The sequence below is a fragment of the Schistocerca nitens genome, chromosome 5 (genome assembly GCF_023898315.1).
Source record: "Schistocerca nitens isolate TAMUIC-IGC-003100 chromosome 5, iqSchNite1.1, whole genome shotgun sequence".
NCBI classification, from domain to species: Eukaryota; Metazoa; Arthropoda; class Insecta; order Orthoptera; family Acrididae; genus Schistocerca; species Schistocerca nitens.
This window is the reverse complement of record NC_064618.1, coordinates 281,402,385-281,428,408: the sequence shown is the minus strand read 5'-3', so window position 1 is coordinate 281,428,408 and position 26,024 is coordinate 281,402,385. Positions and strand designations below refer to the sequence as shown.

The 26,024-nt window shown below is 43.9% G+C and overlaps 1 protein-coding gene across 1 annotated transcript in view; it reads left to right on the top strand.

Annotated features, from left to right (window-relative positions):
• The window catches only part of LOC126260386 (carboxypeptidase B-like), a 126,383-nt gene extending 101,031 nt beyond the window's left edge, over positions 1 to 25,352 (top strand). The window contains exons 7-9 of the mRNA XM_049957714.1: positions 14,113 to 14,169; positions 14,257 to 14,341; positions 25,162 to 25,352. Of these exons, the coding sequence (XP_049813671.1) occupies positions 14,113 to 14,169; positions 14,257 to 14,341; positions 25,162 to 25,352 (333 nt within the window). The remainder of the gene's footprint in view (positions 1 to 14,112; positions 14,170 to 14,256; positions 14,342 to 25,161) is intronic.
• The last annotated feature ends 672 nt before the right edge of the window (positions 25,353 to 26,024 follow it).

The following is a 26,024-nucleotide window of genomic DNA, read 5'->3' as shown; positions in this document are numbered from 1 at the left end:
GAGGATGATTGGAGAGGGAAAGGACAGAGGAGCCATGATGTGGAGGGGACAGATGGGGGAAGAGTTAATAAAGTTGGTGGGAAGGATAAATATCGGGGCGGATCTCATTGTTTGGGAGAGGGAGTTGGTTGGAGTTGTGTTGGAATAAACTATGGAGCGTGTGCAGGTATAGGGACGGAGGGATGTAGTTATGAACGTGTAGCAGTGGTAATCAGAGGGAACACAGTGAGGTTATTGGAATCTAGTTTGTGGACAGTATACGAGATGCGGAGGTGATCGATGTGGGTGAGGAGGGGTGGGAATTTGATCAGATGGTATAGGGTCCAGTTGGGGGAAGGTGGCTGAGCGGCTCTCCGCTCTGGTGTAAATAAATGTTCAACAGCGGCATCGAATGTAGATTCTTGTTAGCGCATCTACGTCGACGTCTGTTATTCGTCGTTGCGTCTGGCAGTGATTGTTCGTACTTGTGGATCCGCTATGAGATACCAAGTTGGTTATGGTGCCTCGTTCTCCGTACGACATCACGCACTCAGTATCTTACAGTTTCGATTAAGAACTACTATTTTATAAAATTCTTCCCAGTCCATCAGATTGGGTGGTACAGTAACGGTGTAAAGATTATTTTGTAGAAAAACAATCTTCGTTGCAATAACTATTGTTTAAAGACGCATTTTGCCTATTCAAGGCATCGTGACATTTTCTATAAAAATAGAAGAAAGGAAACAATAAATAACCAGATGTAAGGTCATGTCAAGCACAGCTCGACATAAAAACGTCAAAGAAACGTTAGCAAACCATTAGAAAGAGAAACGTAAGTTTGCTGGTATGCTGTAAAATAAGCATACGTCAAGATCGCACTAAACACTGCGTGTACCTATACAATTAATATGAAGTAATGTACATCTATCTGAGTACATACTCCGCAAGCCACCATATGGTGCATGGCGGAGGGTACCCCGTACCACTACTAGCCATTTGCTTTTCCGTTCCGTTTGCAAATAGAGCGAGGGAAAAACGGCTGACTATGAGCTCTAATCTTTCTAATCTTGTCTTCATGGTCCTTACGGGAAGTGTACGCTGCCGGCGTAGAATCGTGCTGCAGTCAGCCCCAAATGCCGGTTCTCTATTTTTTTCCAAGTAGTGCTCCTCGTGAAGAAGTACAATAGCAGACAAAAATGAAACGTGCACACCTTAGCCTCGATACACATGTAATGGCAAGCATGGCGGTGCAGCGATAGCACCACATCACTTTATCACAGTTATACATTTATTACCGTGGCACGATTAGAGACATAAGGCCATCTCCTACATCCAGCCAACCATTCCTTATATATATCACCACATTCGATAGCAAACACCTTACCATCAGGCAACTATCGCTGTGGGCGTAAGAACCACCTACGTATGATAGTTCAGGTGATATGCGTCATAAACAACGAGACGCATGAAAAACTGCCGCCTATGCATGACGTTTAAATGCATTACTTCTGTGTTAATAACTGCATTCATAATAAATTTCGCAGGCAGTATCCACATATGCCGCTAAATGCACCTATAAATGTATCTCATAGTAAACGGAAATGAGCGTATGGCTCCGTTGGCCGGGAAATCCGAGGAAGTTCGGCTGCCGAGTGTCTTATTTCAGTCGACGCCACGTCGGGAGACTTGCGTGCCGGTGATGAGGATGAAATGATGATGAGGACAGCACAACACCCAGTCCACGAGCGGAGAAAATCCGCAACCCGGCCGGGAATCGAACCCGGGCCCGCAGCATGGGAGGCAAGCACGTAACCACCCAGCTAAGCAGGTGGACTATGTCACGGTACCACACCTAGTTCTGGAGATATGACGTTATAAACACTGAGATGCGTCAAAAGCAGCCGCATCATGCATGACATTTAAATTTATTACTTTTTTGCTACGACATCTATTCTCACCATATTTCCATTAGAGTATCCACATATGCCGCTGAATCTACCTATACAAACACATCATTATACGACACTTAGTTCAAGCGATATGACGTTATAAACACTGAGATACGGGAAAAAATGCCGCATTATGCATGATGTTTTAAGCGTTAATTCTATACTACTGACTCACTCCTACAGTCGAGTTCATTTAAGGAAATCCCTGTCACATGGCAGCGTTTTGACAGCTTTCAATAGTCAAGCGCAAACGATTGTAGACGAAAACGATAGCCTTTTGTAGAGCTACGGAGAGGTGTTGCCATAGAGACGTTTGCAAAATCGCGTTGTAGGCACGCGAAGCAGCTGCGCCCAGCATACAGAAACTGCCCGCGATCATGTTTCTTAATTTGGATAATGCACTTGTACATTTGTACATCACGCATATCTCTTTGTACGACTGTTTCATAATTTCAAAGGTGTTTTGACGAACACGTGGGAATGAATTTTTTTCGATACTTCACTACGAATACAGTTCATTTTTTTGTTTTCGTTTCTAATAGAAAACTGATAGAATGAATACCCGGGCAATACTGGATTTGCCAGCCAGTACCTTATAATAATTACAAACCGTAAAAATAGTAACTGGTATAGCAGAAAAACTGCAGTCCATATTCGTGTCATCTTCTTCTTCTATCTTCTTCTATCTTCTTCTTTTGCCTATCGTTTATGCCGTCTACTAAAGGGTCCGCTTTTTTTTAGAATTTGGTTAATTTAGAATTTGGTAATTTTCCACTGGGGGCCGAACCGCACAATAACCCTAGGTTCGGCGTGGGGCGCCGGTGGGTTGAGTGGACTGCTGTGGCCTGTTGTGGGGTTGCGTACCTCTGAGGGCTACGGCGGGGACGACGCCTCTCCATCGTTTCTAGGTCCCCAGTTCAATAAATAAATAAATACATACATACATACATACGTAAAAGACGACCATTACATGTTCTCATCAGGACCAGATGAGGTACCTATGAGATTCTACAAACATTATGCGAAAGAACTTGTTTCCCTTCTAGTACAAGTTTATCGTATATTGTTGGACCAACGAAGGGTACCTAGTGGAGATGGGCAAACTCGTTCATCCTTGGGAACTAGTTCACTGGTGATGGCTCTTTTTTGGGAACCGTTCATTTTTACTCGTTTACCGTTCATTTGTGGTTGGTATATGGTTCTTATGAGAAATTGAAAAGTAGTAGCATAGGTGACTGAAGATGGAAGGCGCCATGGGGGCAGTTGCCTCCGCCCTGGAGTACAGAATTTTTATTCATAACAGGATTCTTACATACTTGTAATTTTCCTGATTCTGCAAAACCTCTCGTTTAGCCAATTGTAGCGTTATGTGGCTGATCGCAGTGAAATAATATAAGGTGGCGCACGAAACACCAGCCCGAGTACAGGGTCGCTTGCCGACTACGCACGCTTTGTTGACCGATACGAGCAGAATAGACAAAGATGTAATGATTAGATAGTGAATAAATTACAAATAAGCTAATGCAAACAACAACTTCGAAACAATAGACGACGGTTGGTGGGCTACAGTGAGCAGTCTACTACTTGGGCCCGATTTTTCAAGCGCCACCCTGTACCTCTGAAATAACATTGTAGAAGTTATCATATTCTCTTTACGAAATGTAACACCAGACACTCGATTATGTAGCGCGGCTTCATTCGGTTGTAAGTCGGTCTGCCTTCCATAACAATGAACATGCCGTTTTACCTTGGATCAAACATGACGTATAATAGCCACTCATGTGTGTGGTGCCGCCGTCCTTTGCATGTGTAATAAGAAAAAATCTTGCTTTTTTACAAGTATTTCTTCTGCTGTTTATCGAATTAGTGAAGTAACCTGAGATGCCGTTTTGTTACCTGAAAAGGTGTATGTATTACATACACATAAAATTTTATGTAATTTATGTAATTATAAAATACATTTTAATTACCGGTCGTGGACGCTAAATAGAATACGAAAACGACCACAAGTTCAGAGTTAAAGAAAGGTTTGAAACAGATCTAGAATGGGTGTGCGCAGCGAATGAATCTAACATCAACTCGATACTGAACTAACTACGAGCAGTCGGCAGTGGAACTGCGACGAGTGGCAACGCGAAGGAGGACGAGTCCAGTCGAGCGAGACCGAGACCGAGGCAGATGGGAACGGGACCAAGGCTGGAACGGGACCGGCCGACGTGCCATTACTGGAAAGAGACCGACCGTTTCCCGTTCCCGGGAACTATAAGTAGAAAGCCGCGACCGCAGTGAACTATGAACGACCGTTCCTTAGAATTCGTTCCTCGCTCGTTCCGTTCATCTTGGTGAACCGTTCCTTTGGACCCGATAGTCGGCGAACGACCCATATCTAGTACCTAGCGCCTGGAAAAAAAGCGCAGGTCATTCCCGTTTTTAAAGAAGGGTCGTGGGACAGATGCACATAATTATAGTCCTACATCGTTGGCGTCATTTGTTGTTGAATTATGGAACAAGAATTATGACGGTTTTGGAGAACGAATATCTCCTCTATAAAAATGAACATAGATCGGCAAACAAATCTTACGAAACCCAGCTCGCTCTGTTCGTCCATGAGATCAATAGCGCTGTAGACAATGGCGCTCAGTTCGATGTCACGTTCCTAGACTGCGGGAAGGATTTGACACCGTCCCGCTCTGCTGTTTATCGAAAAAAAAAATACGAGCTCACCGAGTATCGGACCCTATTTTCCTCTGGATTCACGACTTCCGTGTAGGTAGAAATCAACAAGTCCCTCTTAACGGATAATTATCAAAAATGGTTCAAATGGCTCTGAGCACTATTGGACTTAACATCTGAGGTCATCAGTCCCCTAGAACTTAGAACTACTTAAACCTAACTAACCTAAGTACATCACACACATCCATGCCCGAGGCAGGATGCGAATCTGCGACCGTAGCGGTCGAGCGGATCCAGACTGAAAGCGCCTGGAACCGCTCGGTCACAGCGGCCGGCGGATAATTATCGATAAATGTAAAGTAAAATTGCACGGTACCCCGAGGAAGTGTGACAGGACCATTAGTGTTTACGTTGTACATAAATTATTTAGTAGAATGCGTCGGTAACTGCCTAAGAGTGTTCGCAGATGATGCGATTGTCTATCAGACAGTATCAACGCCAGAAGACAGTATCTATTTGCAAAATGGCCTGCAGAGGGTTGGTAAATGGCGCAGGGTCTGGTAGTTGACCCTGAAATGTAACATACTGCGCATAGACAGAGAAAGAAACCCAGTACTCTGCAATTATAACACTGATGACAAATTGTGGGAAACAGTATCTACTATAAAAATCTAGGAGTAGCTATCCAGAGCAGCCTTAACTGGAATGACCACACAGAAGAAATAGTAGGAAGAACTGATGCCAGACTGATATTCACAGGAAGAATCTTAAGGAAATGTAAACCACCCACGAACGAAGTGGCTTACTAGGCGCTTGTTCAACCGACTCTTGAATATTGTACGTCAATATGGGATCCTTACTCATGTATGACTGATAGAAGATGGTAGACAAGATCCATCGAAGACCGACATGTTTCGTCACGGAATCGTTTAGTCGGCGCGAGAGCGTTACAGAGATCCTTAACAAACTCCAGTGGCAGACATTACAAGAGAGGCATCGTGCATCATGGAGAGGTTTGCTACTGAAATTTCGAGACTGCACATTCGGTGGACAGCCGGACAACATATTACTTCCTCTCACACATCTCGCGAAATGACTACGACGATAAAAATCGAGAAATTAGAGATAAAACAGAGGCCTACCGACAATCATTCTTCCCTTGCACCATTTGTAAGTGGAAGAGGAAATGGGGGATCAGTTATTGGTATCAGAAACACCCTCTGCCACATACCGTTACGTGGCTTGCGGAGGACGATATAGATGTGGATTTTGATCCAATGACATTGTCAATTAAGATTTCAGTGGGTGCTGGATCATCGAGATTTGACCGTGAATCAGTGGAAACGTGTCGTCTAGTCATATAAATGACTTTTATTGCTAACCCGGAAGGTGGCCGTGCCAGGATCCGCCATCAGCCAGGCGATTGGCTTCGAGAAACATACAAAACACTATAGACACAGGCCAGTGGGGACAGTTTTATGTTATGAGGGACTTTCACCTGAGTTTTCATCGGGCCTTTGGTAGTAATCGAAGGAGATATAATAGCTGTGGACTTCGTGAACATTACTGCAGACTACCTGCAGTCCATCGTGCTTGACATCTTCCACGACAGTGTTGGTATCTTCCAGCAGGATACTGTCAGTGTCACAAGGCCAGAATAGTGCTACAGTGGTTGGAGGAGCTTGACAGTGAATTCACTTTGATGTCTTGGTCATTAAATTCGCGTGGTCTGTACCGCATGTAACACATGTGGGACGCCATCAGTGCCAGCTCCCAGCACATAAACCACTGTCCAGTTGACGGGAGTTACTTGACTTGCACCTAGTCATCTTCCGCCATGTACCTCTAGAAATGTATAATGGACTTGTCGAATCAATAACGAGCAGAAACGTTTCTGAACTGCGTTCGAAAGGTAGACCAGTACGCTATTAGGCATATGGTCACAATGTTTGGCTCATCATTCTCTTTTGCTCTAATTCTTTAGATTTTTCATTCCTCATGCTGTTGAGGTCTTCTCCTTGTTTATTTTAATTGGCACTAACTCAAGCACCCATTAATAATGTAGAATCCCAAATTCATCATTTCCCGTGGATATGGGGTAAGGTGAGGTCAATCTGTCCTAGTAATTTATTGTGGCTATAAAATGCTTATCCGAGGACGGATCTTAACGTTAAATGCGTTGGTTGAATTATAGGCAATATAAAGGAGCAACTGCATGCAAAATACACTCCTGGAAATGGAAAAAAGAACACATTGACACCATGTGTCAGACCCACCATACTTGCTCCGGACACTGCGAGAGGGCTGTACAAGCAATGATCACACGCACGGCACAGCGGACACACCAGGAACCGCGGTGTTGGCCGTCGAATGGCGCTAGCTGCGCAGCATTTGTGCACCGCCGCCGTCAGTGTCAGCCAGTTTGCCATGGCATACGGAGCTCCATCGCAGTCTTTAACACTGGTAGCATGCCGCGACAGCGTGGACGTGAACCGTATGTGCAGTTGACGGACTTTGAGCGAGGGCGTATAGTGGGCATGCGGGAGGCCGGGTGGACGTACCGCCGAATTGCTCAACACGTGGGGCGTGAGGTCTCCACAGTACATCGATGTTGTCGCCAGTGGTCGGCGGAAGGTGCACGTGCCCGTCGACCTGGGACCGGACCGCAGCGACGCACGGATGCACGCCAAGACCGTAGGATCCTACGCAGTGCCGTAGGGGACTCACCGCCACGTCCCAGCAAATTAGGGACACTGTTGCTCCTGGGGTATCGGCGAGGACCATTCGCAACCGTCTCCATGAAGCTGGGCTACGGTCCCGCACACCGTTAGGCCGTCTTCCGCTCACGCCCCAACATCGTGCAGCCCGCCTCCAGTGGTGTCGCGACAGGCGTGAATGGAGGGACGAATGGAGACGTGTCGTCTTCAGCGATGAGAGTCGCTTCTGCCTTGGTGCCAATGATGGTCGTATGCGTGTTTGGCGCCGTGCAGGTGAGCGCCACAATCAGGACTGCATACGACCGAGGCACACAGGGCCAACACCCGGCATCATGGTGTGGGGAGCGATCTCCTACACTGGCCGTACACCACTGGTGATCGTCGAGGGGACACTGAATAGTGCACGGTACATCCAAACCGTCATCGAACCCATCGTTCTACCATTCCTAGACCGGCAAGGGAACTTGCTGTTCCAACAGGACAATGCACGTCCGCATGTATCCCGTGCCACCCAACGTGCTCTAGAAGGTGTAAGTCAACTACCCTGGCCAGCAAGATCTCCGGATCTGTCCCCCATTGAGCATGTTTGGGACTGGATGAAGCGTCGTCTCACGCGGTCTGCACGTCCAGCACGAACGCTGGTCCAACTGAGGCGCCAGGTGGAAATGGCATGGCAAGCCGTTCCACAGGACTACATCCAGCATCTCTACGATCGTCTCCATGGGAGAATAGCAGCCTGCATTGCTGCGAAAGGTGGATATACACTGTACTAGTGCCGACATTGTGCATGCTCTGTTGCCTGTGTCTATGTGCCTGTGGTTCTGTCAGTGTGATCATGTGATGTATCTGACCCCAGGAATGTGTCAATAAAGTTTCCCCTTCCTGGGACAATGAAGTCACGGTGTTCTTATTTCAATTTCCAGGAGTGTATTTTTGTTATACCATCAATAGTTTTTGAGATATCTATATTTAAGAAACGTGCATTCTTGCCATTTGCAAATGCTACGGTCGCAGGTTCGAATCCTGCCTCGGGCATGGATGTGTGTGACGTCCTTAGGTTAGTTAGGTTTAAGTAGTTCTAAGTTCTAGGGGACTGATGACCACAGCAGTTGAGTCCCATAGTGCTCAGAACCATTTGAGCCATTGCAAAAATGCTGGGGTAAATCCGACCTCCTATTTGTTTGCTGATTTTGCACAGAAATAGTTCTAAATGAACGGTTTTTTGGGAAATAATTATATGCAATTATGTTTTTTTTACATAAATGAACAAAAAGTATTCAAAAAATAACAATGTTTAAAGTACTAAATGTACTGAAATTTAAATGAATGTAAATTTTAATTGAAAAAGATGATTTCATTTGCACGGCAGTGCAATAACAATGTCGATCTCGGAATGTTAAAATCACGAGCGACAGCTTGTAAAGACATTCCCATTTACATTGCAGCAACTGCTCGGCAACATCGTTCTGATTGCGTTTTGTCGTTTCTCGTTTGCAATTTCGTACCGTTTCCTAAAAATAAACAAAAATTCACTTTGTGTCCATAAATAAAAAATTCCATACACATAAACGATAAAAAATATGCGGTCGGATTTACTCCAACATGCCATTTTTCATTTAACGCATTTGGAAACCATTTACACGAAATTTCCAACAAAAACGATACATACACTGAATAGGTCACTAAATGCACTACAAAATCACTTACCGTTTGTTTTGCGATCGTTTTGTTTAATAAGGTAAATCTAGTGATGCAATTTGCACGAAAATTAAATTGAAACAATCGAAAACACACTGGTTTTCTTTTGAGTGTCTCAATGTCAAATGCTCCAAAGCTGTCAAGGTGACATTTCCGTTATTTCGAATGCTCTATGTGGTAACACTATGCGAAATCGCTCCGCTTTGCCGTTTCTCACAAATAGAGGGCGGTCGGGTTTACCCACCCGGTCGGATTTACCCCACCTTACCCTATACTCTAACATAAAGAAACGACGCGCCACAAAGGAACTATCCGAATGGCACGAAAATCGGTAGATTTAATGTACCTATACAGACAAACAAATGATTACAGTTTCAGAAAGAATGGATGATTTATTGAAGAGAAAGAGCTTAACAAATTCAGCAAGTCAATAACGCGTTGGCCCGCATAAGTTATTCGGCCTAGTATCGACTGGTACTGTTGTTGGCTATCGTGCCAAATTCTGTCCAACTGGCACCTTAGATCGTCAAAATTCCGAGATGATTGGAGGACCTGTCCAAAGGTCCAAACGTTCTCGACTGGGAAGAGATCCGGCGACCTAGGTAAGGTATACCACGGACGAAGGCAAGCAGAAGAAATGTTTGTCATGTTTGGACTGGCATTATCCTGCTGAAATGTTGACCCAAGATGCTTGCCGTGAAGGGCAACAAAACGGGGCGTACAATATCGACTACGTACCGCTTTGCTGTGCGGGTGCCGCAGATGACAACCACATGGGTCGTGCTATGAAAAGAAATGGCACCCCAGACCATCACTTCCGGTTGTCATCCCTATTGCCGGCGATTGTCGGGTTGGTATCCCACCGCTGTCCGGGGTGTCCCCAGACATGTCTTCGCTGTCATTGGGGCTCAGTTCGAAGCTACTCTCGACGCTGAAGACAATTATACTGCAGTCAGTGAGATTCCAGGCTGAAGACATGTCTGGAGACGCTCCGGATAGCGATGGGCTATAAGCCTGAATGTCGCCCGCCATACGACCCAGTAACCACGACTGATGAGCTGCAGTGCCATTTCTTTTTTATTATAGCAGAACCTCTTTGGATATCATCCGCGGCACACTTAAAGCATAGCGGTACGTCGTTTTGATGCCCATCATAGCAAGCCATTCTGGGCTTACATTTCAGCAAGCTAATGCCCGACTGCACGCGTTAAGAGTGTCTCTTGCTTATTTTCGTGCTTCGCACACTCTAACTCGGCCGCCAAGATCTCCCCAGCTGAGAACGTTAGGAGCATTGTGGGCAGAGCCCTCCAGCCAGCTCGGGATTTTGACGAACTAACGCTCCAGTATCTACATCTACATGGATACTCTGCAAATCACATTTAAGTGCCTGGCAGGGGGTTCATCGAACCACCTTAACAATTCTCTATTATTCCAATCTCGTATAGGGCACGGAAAGGATGAATCCTATATCTTTCCGTACGAGCTCTGGTTTCTCTTATTTTGTAGTGGTGATCGTTCCTCCCTATGTAGGTCGGTGTCAACAAAAAATTTTCGCATTCGGAGGAGAAAGTTGGTGATTGGAATTTCGTGACAAGATTCCGTCGCAACGAGAAACGCCTTTCTTTTAATGATGTCCAGCCCAAATCCTGTATCATTTCTGTGACACTCCCATATTTCGCGATAATACAAAACGTGCTGCCTTTCTTTGAACTCTTTCGATGTACTCTGTCAGTCCTATCTGGTAAGGATCCCTCACCGAGCAGCAGTATTCTAAAAGAGGACGGACAAGCGCAGTGTAGGCAGTCTCCTTAGTAGATCTGTTACATTTTCTAAGTGTCCTGCCAATAAAACACAGTCTTTGGTTAGCCTTCCCCACAACGTTTTCCATGTGTTCCTTCCAATTTAAGTTGTTCGTAATTGTAATACCTAGGTATTTACTTGAATTTACAGCTTTTAGAATAGACTGATTTATCGTATAACCGAAGTTTAACGAGTTCCTTTTAGCACTCATGTGGATGACTTCACACTTTTCGTTATTTAGCGTCAACTGTCACTTTTCGCACCATTCAGATATTTTTTCTAAATCGTTCTGCAGTTTGTTTTGATCTTCTGATGACTTTATTAGTCGATAAAGGACAGCGCCATCTGCAAACAACTGAAGACGGCTGCTCAGATTGTCTCTCAAATGGTTTATATAGTTAAGGAAGAGCAAAGGGCCTGTAACACTACCTTGGTGAACGCCAGAAATCACTTCTGTTTTACTCGATGACTTTCCGTCAATTACTACGAACTGTGACGTCTGACATGAAATCACAAATCCAGTCACATAACTGAGACGATATTTCATAAGCACGCAATTTCACTACGAGCCGCTTGTGTGGTACAATGTCAAAACCGTTCCGGAAATCCAGAAATACGGAATCGATCTGAAGTCCCTCGTCAGTAGCGCTCAACACGTCAGTTGGACACAACATGTCACGATGTCCCTCAGGAGGGCATCCAGCCACTCTGTCAATCATTGCCAAGCCGAGGTATTGCTTTCATAGGGGCCACAGATTGACCAGTGCTTTATTACTTTTCTCAATTTTTGAAGCTCTTTCTCTTGAATAAATCATACAATGTTTCTGAAATTGTAATCATTTGTTTGCCTCTACATGTACATCGCATCTCTGCCGATTTCCGTCCAGTACGGATATTTCCTTTGCGGTGCGTTGCCTTTTTTCTGTTAGACTAGATTTAGTTGAATTTTCAGCCTTTAGTTTTGTGTGATGTATCGTGCAACCAAAATTTAGCGAATTGCTTTTAGTACTCAGGTGGATGACTTCATAATTTTTATTATTTAGAGTCGATTGCCACTTTTTCCACACCATACACATATCTCGACTAAATCATTTTGCAATTTGTTTTGATCATCCAATGACTTTCTGAGCTGGTAAATGACAGCAAAATCTGTAAACAATCTAATGCGGCTGCTCAGACTGTGTCCTAAATCGTTTATATACATCACAAACAGCAAAGGGCCTACAATACTAACAGAATGTTGTCCTGATGCATATTAAACGATTCCGTTTGGTCTGAGGATTAAAAAAGTGGAACTTGATTTTGTCTAGACAAGGTATTTATGATGTTTTAATTAATAAATAGTTATTAAAACATCTTCTTTTAAGCGAAACTCGTTATCAGAAGTATTGTATTTTGACCTCCTCCTTCAATAGAAATACATGACTTGCTCGGCAAAGCTTTTCTAAAGAATTGTCAAAATTAAGATGAGCAACGCTTTCATACCACGTTTTGCAGGATTACTTGATGGAAGCCATCCTCCGAGAAATCTGTTAACTCACAGTGAATAAGACATGTCTCTCAATTACAATACATGATACTAAAGCAGGGTATAATTTCTAACAGGCAATCCAAATATGAAAGTTGAAACACGCGAAGAAACCTGATAAAGTGAACACAAATGAAAAGGTTGGCTTGTAAACGGATGGGTTACTTCAAGCAATTTTGTGTAGCTGCCGAAACTGTCTGTTGTGTTGTATCAGAACCAATTACGTAGAACTTAGGTTATAACGAGCAAGGCAGTTTTCATTTGAAGCAATGGATTTGGAGTAGACTGACAGGTCGCAATCGATGTCGGTCTAATGAAAAGCGCGGAGAGTTGAATAGAATTATATCACACCGTGTTGGATTATATCGCAGTATAAACAGAATCAGTGAATGCATACGTTTACTTTTAACATCTTGTGGAAATATGCTTCGAAATTTTTGTTGGGCATAGAGATATGGACGTGACGACAGGGTTTTCTGCACAGTTCTGGTGCTGATTCAGTGTTACATTAGGAGAGCCATCATGAAGAATACGGAGCAATTGATTGCAGAATTTATGTCTGATTATTAACTTCTGGTGACTTACTAAAATTAGTAGGGACTTTATTTATTTAATCTGATTTAGCGTCTTTCTTAACACAGGAGACGGATCGCGATTGCCATTATTTGCAGGGACACAGTACTGACGAGAGTAACTTGACACACAAGGGGAACAACAGGGACCTCTGCAGTTTTCTAGAGAACACTTACAGGACGATTTTTCATTCAGACAGAAAATATGCTGCTGCCAGTTTCTCAACGTACTGTCTGAAAGTTTTAGCTGTCGAATTTTAAAGCTGACGTTGTCAGACAAGTCTAGTAATGTTAAGACTGAGATCCTTCGCTTATCTATGGCATATTTAAGGCAGTCAGTTACCTTAATTAGTACTATAATGTTTACGAAAACTGGGCTTACATTTGCCATAGAAGTTAAATGTGCCCAAGTATTCAGTCAATTGACTGAGGTAAATATATATTAAATAGCTTTGGACACAGAGGGTAAAACGCTGATTGGATAATAATTGTTGGTTTTCTTCTTAGAGACTAGATCCGTCCACGAGGTAAAAATGAAATTATTCAGTTATTATGAATATCATTTTCTGTTTGACGTTGTCTGTGTTTAATGTAAAGCTGGCTGTGTACCTTCAAGCTTGCAAAAAGTACTGCCTCTCTAGACACGCACGCAATGTTTCACCCGGATATTTAACTCAAAAACTGAAAAGGAGTTCGGTATTATTTAGAACAGAGGGATTCGTGCAGACTTACACATTACTGAAAAAGAATCAATCTTCGGACAATTCACTTCGTGACGAAATGAAGAACCACTGTCTGTTTCTCATCCCAGAAAACGGATGCCTTCACGACAACTCTTCCGTAATTTCAATTTACGTAAACTGCGACATTTGTCAATTGCTCCCGTACGAGTGATTAGTTTCTCAGAAAATGTTGCGTTTTTGGCATCGGGGCTAGTCGTTCTCTCTCTCTCTCCCTCTCTCTCTATCTCTCTCTTCCTCTCTCTCTCTCTCTCTCTCTCTCTCTCTCTCTCTCTCTCTCTCTCTCTCACACACACACACACACACACACACACACACACACACAAACAAACAAATACACACAATTTATTTTATATGTGTAGACTATTAAATACATTTTACTTAAAACCTTATCGAATATTTCATTCGTGTCATGTAGTGTATTGTTAAATCTCTGACACAAGGTTCTCTTTGCAGTACATATTGTACCCTTGGGGATACACCACTGAGCTGCCCGAGGACTGGCAAACACTGGTAAGTAATGCTCATTTTCTAAACCTCGAGTCATAAACAGAACACAGGAGGTTGTGTACCGTTATGTGTGACATTGCACTCTTGCAGCACGCACTGGCAGAAGAGGCCAACGCCGCACAGGTTGCAGCAGGAGGCCAGAACTTTACTATCGGCAGTTCCAGAAACGCCATGTGTAAGTATCACTTTCACCCAACATTAATATCGACAATTTTTTAATAACAGCACAGCTTTATGGAAATATACTGAAAAATGCACAATGGACAACCCAGTCTGTGAGGGCGTAGAGAAGCTATTGGTTGACCAGATTCCAACCATGTGAATGAGTGACTGTATTCGTTATTTGAAGTTATCTGCTTAAGTGAAGTAGTTAACCGTAAGATTCTACTTAGTATGAATAACGTGAACTGACCGCAGTAATATCAAGACAAACAACAAATTAGTTGCTTTGGAAGAACAATGGGACTGCAGAAGGCCAGCTGGAATTGCAACTCATGTGGATCGTACTTTATGTGTGATCCACCTGTTACAGAGGCAATAGAAATCATAGGGTACTCCCCCCCTCCCCCCTCCGCACCCACCCACCAAAACACACACACAAACACACACACACACAATCCACTTTGACAACAGCTGCAGGATACGCAGTAAGCGTTTGGTCTCATAGATTACAGCTGGTATGTAACGAAGTGTTATTATGCGTTTCAAAGATGTTTGTAAGTTATACTGACTGACACCATCCCAGCTATTCCGGAATTCTGGCCAATATGACTGCTAGTTCGGAAAAAGGGCTCAGACTTCTGGTTGAAGAACGGAGACGTACAAAAGCCTGTGTCATCTGAAGGAGAAAATAAATCACGACTGATCTAGTTTTCCTGAGTGAAGAGAGAACTGCAGAAGCTGTTGAATAGAAAGAAAAGTCTAATGATTATAGAATATGGATTGACAATAAACCAGAAAAAGACGATAGTAATGAGGAGTAGCTGAAATGAGATTACCGTTAAACTTGACCTCAAAATTGGAAATCACGTAGTAGACGAAAGAAATCTGCTACTGTGACCACATAATGACGCATACAGGCGAGTCATGTGTGAGGTTGGGTGGTATAATTTTCATACCTCTGAGATGCAAAATTAACCTCCCCTTGATCGGGAAACGCAGTGAAGCTCCCTATTCAGTCATGCGAATTTACTTTTAAAAGGTAATGAAACAATCCCGCAACGGATAATGTCTTATTAAGTCTGAGTACGCCCACCTTTAAAGGTTGATAGTCACGCGTGAAATACGACAGTCCATTTCAGTTATGGAAGGCATCTTGCTATTAAATGTAAATGCACCTTTATAGGAGGTGATATTTATTTCCGTTAACGAGCGTTCAAGTGGGAAAACCTTCAACAGATAGCAACGAATGCAAAGCTAGAGAACAGGAGTCTTTACTTCCGATCTTGTTACCAATTTTAGGAGCACGTAATGAATATTGCCAATGGTTAAGTGAAGAACGTATCAGAAAGTGCTACTAAAAAGTGAACTCGGAAGAACATATACTGTTCAGAGATGTAAAGTGCATTCTGCAAATCAAACAATTAAGTGCGATCAGCAGTTACCGAAACGACTAACTCCGCAAAGTTAGCAAATACCGTGCCCCGTGAACTATTCGGCGGAAAGGCACTCCTGGCCGAATCTCAACAAATAAACTTCCAGTATTCGGCTCCGTGCGCGCCGGCTGTGAGCAGCAGTTAACAGCGCACTGGACCCATCTGCGCGGGTGCGGCCTTCGAAGATGCCAGCGAGGCCGTCGTTCGTGGCGGTGGGAGGCAGAGAAAAAAATTTTCAAATGTGTGTGAAATCTTATGGGACTTAACTGCTAAGGCCATCAGTCCCTAAGCTTACACACTACTTAACCAAAATTATCCTAAGGACAAACACACACACCCACGCCCGAGGGAGAACTCGAACCTCCGCCGGGACCAGCCGCACAGTCCATAACTGCAGGAGGCAGAGAGAGTCTGGAAATAAATTCTAATTTCTCTCTCAAATTCCGGGAAAGCTCCAAGTCGTCCACCAACTACTATAGTGATTCCGAGAGCCGTCCAGTCTCTAGACAAGTTCTGCCGGTTGCGACCACGCTCCAATGAAATTACAAGATTTCACCAGAGCGCCAGCAAGGGTGAGTGAGACCTTTTGTTTATTATGTGGGCAGGGCACGGAAAGAGGCTAAACGTGTTTCTAGAAGGTTCCAGAGCAGCCGTTGAGACGCCGAGTCTTGCGGTTCCCAGGGGAAACTTCCAACCGCCGCTTTCTTTATGTAATGAAGACATTCCTCCACGTAGGCAAGGAGCGCTTCCAAGCCGCCCATCGCTTTAACTCCCATCGCATTAACATGGCCAGTTCCGAGTAGAGGGTCGAGGCTGCATCGGCCCTTTAGAACATTAAAGCTACACGTTTATGGGTGTAGATCTACATATGCATTTTGCAAGCAGTAATACGAATTATGAAAGGAACATTTCATTTACCAGTTCACTATGTGCATAGGCCTGGGGGATGCTATTAGAGCGTAAAAATATGAGTAAAATACGCAGGATCACTGAAATGGAACCACTTTCCCAGTTCTGTCCTTCCCATTGCTATGTGCAGATCTTAGTATCTACTTTCGGTTTTATGCAAATTATGTACAGATCTTAAATTACGCATTATTAATTTTAATTGTTATTCAAATAAATTTTATATTGTGTGCAGATCTTAACTATCCATTTCTGGTGTGACATAATTATTGATATTAATTTTAGTTGTTAATTCATTAATCTTCCATTTCCAAAGATGTTAATGTTTTGTCAATTGTTTGTTCTTTGGAGGAGATGGGTTTTGGAGGGAAATTTTAACGGCAGTTGAATGCACGTGGCTGGTATTGATGTAACAATTGGGCAGTGGAAATGTTTTGTATTTTTCGTGAATAATCGACGATGACTCTAAAATTCTGCAGATTATTAGTGCAACATACACATATAGGAAGACCAGCTGCAGTAAGACCTAGGATTCTCTTTCCTAGCGGAACAACCTACGTCCCAAGGATTTTACTTTAAGTATTGCTTTTGCCAGCAACGGAGAACTGATTCTGCAAATACAAGTCTTTTAGTTTTTCCGGATGTTTAACTGGTGGTGGAGGAGGAAACAAAGAAATGTGTGCCTAATTCTGTAAGCGCAGACATTACTATTCGGTGTAATTCTCAACGTGTCAAGACCCTCTCATCACATCGATAGTAATTGGAATGCTTCCCAATGTAGCGGGAACATTTCATGACGCTACACGAATAATTAAGCCGCAGAGAGGCACAAAAAGCAAGCTAGCAGAGAGCACAGATGGGAATCATGAGTAAAAGGCGTCTGCTACACTTAAGCGCCAAAGAAACTCGTATATGCATGTGTATTCAAATACTATCCTGTAAGACCGTTTCACGAGTGAACCGTGAATATAAGGAATCCGGTAAAACATCAAATCTCCGACATCGCTGCGGCCGGAAAAAGATCCTGCAAGAACGGGACCAACGACGACTGAAGAGAATCGTTCAGGTGACAGAAGTGCAACCCTTCCACAAACTGCTGCAGATTTCAGTGCTGGGTCATCAACAAGTGTCAGCGTGAAAACCATTCAACGGAACATCATCAAATGCTTCAAATGGCTCTGAGCACTATGGGACTTAACATCTGAGGTCATCAGTCCCCTAGAACTTAGAACTACGTAAACCTAACTAACCTAAGGAAATCACACAAATCCATGCCCGGGGCAGGATTCGAACCTGCGATCGTAGCGGTCGCACGGTTCCAGACTGTAGCGCCTAGAACCGCTCGGCGACTCCGGCCGGCGGAACATCATCGATATGGGCTTACATAACCGAAGGACCGCTCGTGTACCCTTGATGACTGCACGACACAAAGTTTTGCGTCTCACCTGAGCCCGTCAACAGCGACATTGAACTGTTAATGACTCGAAACATGTTTCCTCGTTGGACGAGCTCTCGTTTCAAATTGTATCTAGCGGATGGACGTGTACGGGTATGGAGACAACCTCATGAATCCATTGATCCTGTATGTGAGGAGGGGACTGTTCAAGCTGATGGAGGCTCTGTAATGATGTGGGCGTGTGCAGTTGGTGCAAATGGTTCAAATGGCTCTGAGCACTATGGGACTCAACTGCTGAGGTCATTAGTCCCCTAGAACTTAGAACTAGTTAAACCTAACTAACCTAAGGACATCACAAACATCCATGCCCGAGGCAGGATTCGAACCTGCGACCGTAGCGGTCTTGCGGTTCCAGACTGCAGCGCCTTTAACCGCACGGCCACTTCGGCCGGCGTGTGCAGTTGGAATGATACTGGACCCGTGATACATCTAGATACGACTCTGACAGGTGACACGTACGTAAGCATCCTGTCCGATCACGTGCATCCACCCATGTCCGTTGTGCATTCCGACGGAGTTGGGCATTCCAACAGGACAGTGCGACACTCCACACGTCCAGAATTGCTACAGAGTGGCTCCAGGAACACTGTTCTGAGTTTAAATACTTCCACTGGCCCCCAAACTACCCAGACATGAACATTATTGAGCAAACCTGGGGTGCCTTGCAACGTGTTATTCAGAAGAGACCTCCACCCCCTCGTACTCTTACGGATTTATGGACGGCCCTGCAGGATTCATGGTTCACTTTCCTCCAGCACAAGTTCAGACATTAATTGAGTCCATGCCACGTCGTGTTGCGGCACTTTTGCGCAGGTGTACCAGTTTCTTTGGCTCTTCAGTGTACTATGAAACATAGTCTTTAATTAGAAGATTAAAGTTCTGAGAATGAATGTCAGGAGCACAGAATTGGGGGGAAGTGAATCATGGACTGTGGGAAAACCAGACTATAAAATAATCGAAGATTCCGAAACTTTGTGTAACAGAAAGGTAAAGGTAATGTCTGTGGCGTGAACGTCCTATTGTCCTGTCAGCAGGTTGAGCACAGTGCCCATATGGCACTAGGAGGAGGCAGACGGTGGATTCATCGCCCCAGCCGCCTTTTACCCATGGAGAAGATCCCCAGTGCTCATCTGAAAGCAAGCTCAGTGGACCTGGGGGTGTCCTGGTTCTGGATGAACTGGAACAAGGAAAAGTCCCTCCTCCAACCTCGAATTAATCTCGGTACTTCCCGGGACGCAGTCTTACAGAAGGATGCTAAAAATTAAGTGGACTGACAAGACATTAGATCCTTCGCAGAATCGTCCAGAAAAGGAATATAATATTTACAACACCGTCTAGAAGAATGGACAGGCTGAGAGGACATATGTTATCATAAAGTAACTTATAAGTTACTATAGGGAACTGTAAAGGGAAAAAACTAGTGGGAGACAAAAATGGGAACGTATTCAGCAAATAACTGAATATGTTGGGTGTGCCTAGGTGAAGAGGTTAGGACGAAGACGTCCCAGATCAAAGCAGTCAAAAAATTGATGAAGAATAATGCAAAAAGGGGAATCAAGCTGCATTGTCCCATTCACGACAGGACACAGTGCACTGTACTGAAATCCACTAAGAATCTAAGTTCACTTTCAACACACATATGGATGTAAGTAGCGATGTCCTGTGGTAAAAAGAGTATTGACAAACAGGTTCCCAGTAAAAAAAAAAGAAAGAACTATTCAGCTGACGATGGCGGTACAAAACTTATTGAGTATTTTACAGGCAGTCTACCAGGGGAATAATTCACTATTTGATTGTACACGGACCACACCCAAACTGCATGAAAAGAATAATAAGGCCGAGAAATGCACTACCCGTCAAAACCAGTGAAGCATCCAGAAGACATGGTTAGATGTCAATGTAATTCCCCTCATGTACACATCATCAGAAGATACATAAATAATTAGAGTTTCACTTTTCTGTAACAGGAAGAACGGTCACCAGAAAGCATTAGTGTTGATCGTGTTTAGTATAGTTACCACATCTCGTAGAATATACGAGTATCAGGGGCGTGAACAGCGTGAGATGTTGAGCGATCACTTGAAGGATATGGAGATGCTTCGTACTCGTGTGAAACGGCATTATCAGCACCTGACAGAGTTCGAAAAGAGCCTCGTTGTTGGCCTCCATTTGGCTGGCTGATCCAATCGTGCAATGTCCACATTTGTGTGTTGTGACAGTAACCAGCTATTGGACTGCATGGAAACGTGAGGTCAGGCGTACTCGTCGTCAAGGTTCCGATCGACCACCTGCAACCATCAATCGGAGGATCGCCATATTGTGCACCGAGCACATCATATTCCCTCACACCTGTGCCTGCCACCCGGGAACAAGTAACAGACTCCCTGCAACATTCTCTGTATGTAGCACCATTCGTCGAAGAGTAGCAACAGTCTGACTAGGCAGTTACCGTCCTATTAGTAGGCTGCCGTTGACACCACACCACTGAAGGCGGCGGGCTGGTATGGTATCGTGACTGGCAAGCATGGACTGCCGACAAATGGTGCTGCATTGTGTTCAGTAGTGAATTGCGATTCTGCACTACCCCGGATGACAATCAACGACGAATACGGCGGCAACGAGGGGAGGAGTCCGGTTATTCCAATATTTTGAAGAGACACAGCGGTGTTACTCCCGGTGTCGTGGTGTGGGCAGCCATCGGGAATGACTTCAGGTCACGGCTGGTAGTCATTTAGGGAACTCTGACGGCACAACGGTAGGTTACAGACTTCCTTCATCCTCATGTGTTACATTTCATGTGATAGTTCATCAAATAAAATACGTTTCAGTTGCCTTTACATTTCTTAATGTATTCCATGACCGGTTTCGAAGCTTTGAGCTTCATCTTCAGGTGCCACCAACAACGAAGAAGAGGAGGGACTACTAACATGGGATAATTATTTAGTTCTAATTTCTGCTACCTGTCACTTTTTTATTTTATGTTTAATCTAACATAATACAACGCATTTCGAACATGTTCTGTTCATCTTCAGGCGTTTATACGTACATACATACAGAGAAATGGTACTTAAAAAGAAACAGTCTTAAACTAGATTAATCTAGAACTCTTTGTAAATCGTTTGTTACTGTAGCTAGCGGCTGGTGTGGCATTTGGGGGGAGGGGGGGGGGGTGAGGGGCGCAGTGTATGGCTAGAAATCGAAATCGCTAGCTACAGTAACAAACGATGGACAAAGAGTTTTAGATTAATCTAGTTTAAGACTGTTTCTTTTTAAGTACCATTTCTCTGTATGTATGTATAAACGCCTGAAGATGAACAGAACATGTTCGAAACGCGTTGTATTATGTTAGATTAAACATAAAATAAAAAAGTAACTGGTAACAGAAATTAGAAATGAATAATCATCCCACACAGTCACGGTTCATAAACATAGTCATTATGGCCGAAAATAATACTAACATGGGTTTGTCATACTACAATGAAAGATACAATCGTGGAAAGGGGTGTACTCACACAACGTAAATAAATAACTAAACTCATTCGTAGGATCAGGAACCACAGCGCCAACATGTACAGCACGACACGGAAGTGACCAGTGCAGACGGCCCACAAGCCAGCTGACCGTGGCGGCGGAACCAACTGATGTACGAGGTGCATTCAAATTCTAAGGCCTCCGATTTTTTTTCTCCGGACTGGAAAGCGATAGAAACATGCGCATTGTTTTAAAATCAGGCCGCATTCATTGTCAATATGTCCCAGAGATGGCAGCACCGTACGGCAGATGGAATTTTACCGCCAGCGGCGAGAATGAGAACTGTTTTAAATACTTAAAATGGCGACGTTTTCCTTACTTGAACAGCGTGCAATCATTCGTTTTCTGAATTTGCGTGGTGTGAAACCAATTGAAATTCATCGACAGTTGAAGGAGACATGTGGTGATGGAGTTATGGATGTGTCGAAATTGCGTTCGTGGTTGCGACAGTTTAATGAAGGCAGAACATCGTGTGACAACAAACCGAAACAACCTCGGGCTCGCACAAGTCGGTCTGACGACATGATCGAGAAAGTGGAGAGAATTATTTTGGGGGATCGCCGAATGACTGTTGAACAGATCGCCTCCAGAGTTGGCATTTCTGTGGGTTCTGTGCACACAATCCTGCATGACGACCTGAAAATGCGAAAAGTGTCATCCAGGTGGGTGCCACGAATGCTGACGGACGACCATATGGCTGCCCGTGTGACATGTTGCCAAGCAATGTTGACGCGCAACGACAGCATGAATGGGACTTTCTTTTCGTCGGTTGTGACAATGGATGAGACGTGGATGCCATTTCTCAATCCAGAAACAAAGCGCCAGTCAGCTCAATGGAAGCACACAGATTCACCGCCACCAAAAAAATTTCGGGTAACCGCCAGTGCTGAAAAAATGATGGTGCCCATGTTCTGGGACAGCGAGGGCGTAATCCTTACCCATTGCGTTCCAAGGGGCACTACGGTAACAGGTGCATCCTACGAAAATGTTTTGAAGAAAAAATTCCTTCCTGCACTGCAACAAAAACGTCCGGGAAGGGCTGCACGTGTGCTGTTTCACCAAGACAACGCACCCGCACATCGAGCTAACGTTATGCAACAGTTTCTTCGTGATAACAACTTTGAAGTGATTCCTCATGCTCCCTACTCACCTGACCTGGCTCCTAGTGACTTTTGGCTTTTTCCAACAATGAAAGACAGACTCCTAAAGAAGCCTTCGCCGCTACCATGGAATCATGGCGTCAGCGTTGTGAAAAATGTGTACATCTGCAAGGCGATTACGTCGAGAAGTAACGCCAGTTTCATGGATTTCGGGTGAGTAGTTAATTAGAAAAAAAAATCGGAGGCCTTAGAACTTGAATGCACCTCGTAGGTACCAATTGAGGTGGCCAGCCAAGCCTGCAGGTTGCGGCCCCTGTGCATTGTTCTTAATATGTTGCAAGTATCGGTAGTGGCCAGAACAGTGTTTTGTGTTGTTGTGAGTATATTATGAAGGACATAAGCGAATTCGATCGTTGGGAAACTAGTGTTCGTATGGTGTGTGCTCCCATAACCATGGGAGCTGAAGTGTTTGGCGGACGCACCGTATCGAAGATTTTTTCCGCATACAGGGAAGGTGGAGAAACATCAACCGCTGAGTCAGAGTGCGAATCATAGTGTCTATTGAGCAATTGTGGCAGACGATAGTTGAAAAGGATTGAGATGAAAATAAGAGGACGACAGCTGCTAAGGTAACTGGAGACATGAATGTTGCCCTCAGAACCCTGTCAACAGCAAAACAATACCAAGATGGCTCCATAAGCAGGGAATTGCGGGGCAAGATGGAATCCCACCAGTGATGTAAGTTGGTCTAGTGGCTAGTGTTGCTGCCTTTGGATCATGGGGTCCCGGCTTCAATGCCCAGCCGGGTTGGGGGTTTTCACTGCCTGGGGACTGGGTGTTTGTGTTGTCCTCATCATTTCATCACCATTTGTAATTGTGGCTGTGGCTGGATTGGACTGTGGAAAAAATTGGGCTGTGTAAAAAAATTGGGACTTTGTAAGGGCGCTGATGACCGAGCAGTTGAGCGCCACACAAACCAAACATCATCATCATAAGTGATGTAAGCATACATAACAGGAAAATGTGGTGCTGAAGGCGTAAAACCCGGGCTACACAGCAACAAAAGAATGTTATTTGATCAGGAGGTTCTTGTTTCACATTATTTCCAACTTCTGTCCGAGTTCGCATCCCAGGAGAGAAACATGGCAGGAGCCGACGATAATTTCGGCAGCCAAATCTTGGTATTTCATGGGCCCCACTGTTACTCTGCAAGGTGGCCAAGTATTATGTGACAATGTTGGCTGATCAGGTCCGTCCCATAGTACAATGTTTGCTCTCTAATAATGATGCTGCACTCCAAGACGACATGACCCCTGTTCACACAGCTGACACTGGGGACTGGTACTATGTGAAAGAGGATGAACTGTCGCAGTCTCCTGACCACCAGAGTCAGCAGATCTCAATATTACTGACCCTTTGTGATCTACTATGGAGAGAATCGCTATCCACCTTCATCATCTAATTTTACAGGAAGAATGGTATAAAACTGCCTTGAAAACATTACGGAACCTGTATTTATCCATTCCGGGACGTGTGGAAGCTGTTTTGAATGCAAACGGTTTTCCTGCATCGCATTAGGCATGGTAAAGTGTTCTGTTTTTGGTGTTCCCATATTACTGTCTACCCTGTGTGTATGCAATTTTTTTCAGTACTTCAGAAAGCCGTACGATTAATAAATGAAAGTGACTGAAGCTATCCATAGCTCAGACGAGAAGGTAGGCTACCGCTGAACAGATCCGTCGTGTTTGTGGTGTTTCTACATTTTGTCCACCCCCTGTAACGGCAGCTATTGTAAACGCGAATCAGTAAATACTGCGTCTGGCTGCTTGTTTCAGCCACAGGCGGTTTCCAAATATCGTTCCTATAAAAGAAAAAGTTTGCCGTTAATTCTTGGCGAAATTGTTGGTCAAACAGAATAACTGAAAAGAAACTTTCGTCTGAAACTTATGTGCAGTTTTGGCAAGCTATGTTTTCTACACCTCAAAAAGTCACCCTGTGTCATCTGTCAGTAGGCGTAACTTCCAAACTACATTTTTCCTCGGGCTGGGGAACCAACTGTCGTAATTTTTTGAGGTGTACACTAGTTCCCACTGGTACCAGTTCAATATGCTCCAAAATACTATCATCAGTGCCATCTCCAATCTCGCGTTACTTCTCTTCAAAGTATTAACTAACGAAAGGAACTATCCGCATCAACACACAAAAACCGACTTCAGTATTACCAAGGTTTAGACATTTCCCGATAAGTCTTGAATAACTTGAAACCAATCAATAAGGATAAAAGCCTCATCCCAGATACATAACTCCACTTTACACGTATTTTACACCTCAAGGTTACCAATATGAACTCTTTCGAGGTCGGCGCTCTGCTGTGCTAACGATGGTTATTTATGTGCTTTTCTTATAGATCCGGTGTCCGGTAACAGCGACGACTGGGTGAAGGCCGTCGCTGGAGTGCCTCTGTCATATACCATCGAACTCCCTGGTGGAGGAAGCCAGGGTTTCGACCTTCCAGAGTCTGACATCATCAGCATAGTGAAGCCATTTTTTGAATCCGTCAGAGTCTTCGGCCGATATATCGCCGCTAACTATGAATAAGTATTATGTGTAACGACTGCATGTACATAAACGATGCACATAAGTACAAAAATAGTTCCTAGTAACTATTACAATAATGATGGTGATAAGTCATTACAATAATTAGAATAATAAATGTCTAACTTTCGAAGTGCTCCATATTATTTCTTCACCACACCAGATCCAATAAAGATGCTCCAAATATCAATAGCATTGTGAAATATTGAAAATATTAAAACCGTCCAGGTTCATATCGCATATAAGAAATAATTTTCTCCAGACCTCTGTCTCATTTCAGAAAATTTGGCCAAAAACAAGGTTCTTTTCCACGTTGACGCTTAAAGCACGAATCAACTCTAGGATGTCTCACACCATTGCGCATTCGTGAAGCTCCGTTTCAGGAACACTCTGCAACCTTCTGTGGTGTTCAAAAACACTGTTTACACTTTTTAGGTAACGGACGAGAGTGTATGTCAGCAATATACTGGGTGATCAAAAAGTCAGTATAAATTGGAAAACTGAATAAATCACGGAATAATGTAGATACAGAGGTACAAATTGACACACATGCTTGGAATGACATGGGGTTTTATTAGAACCAAAAAAATACAAACGTTCAAAAAATGTCCAACATATGGCGCTCCATCTGATCAGAATAGCAATAATTAGCATAACAAAGTAAGACAAAGCAAA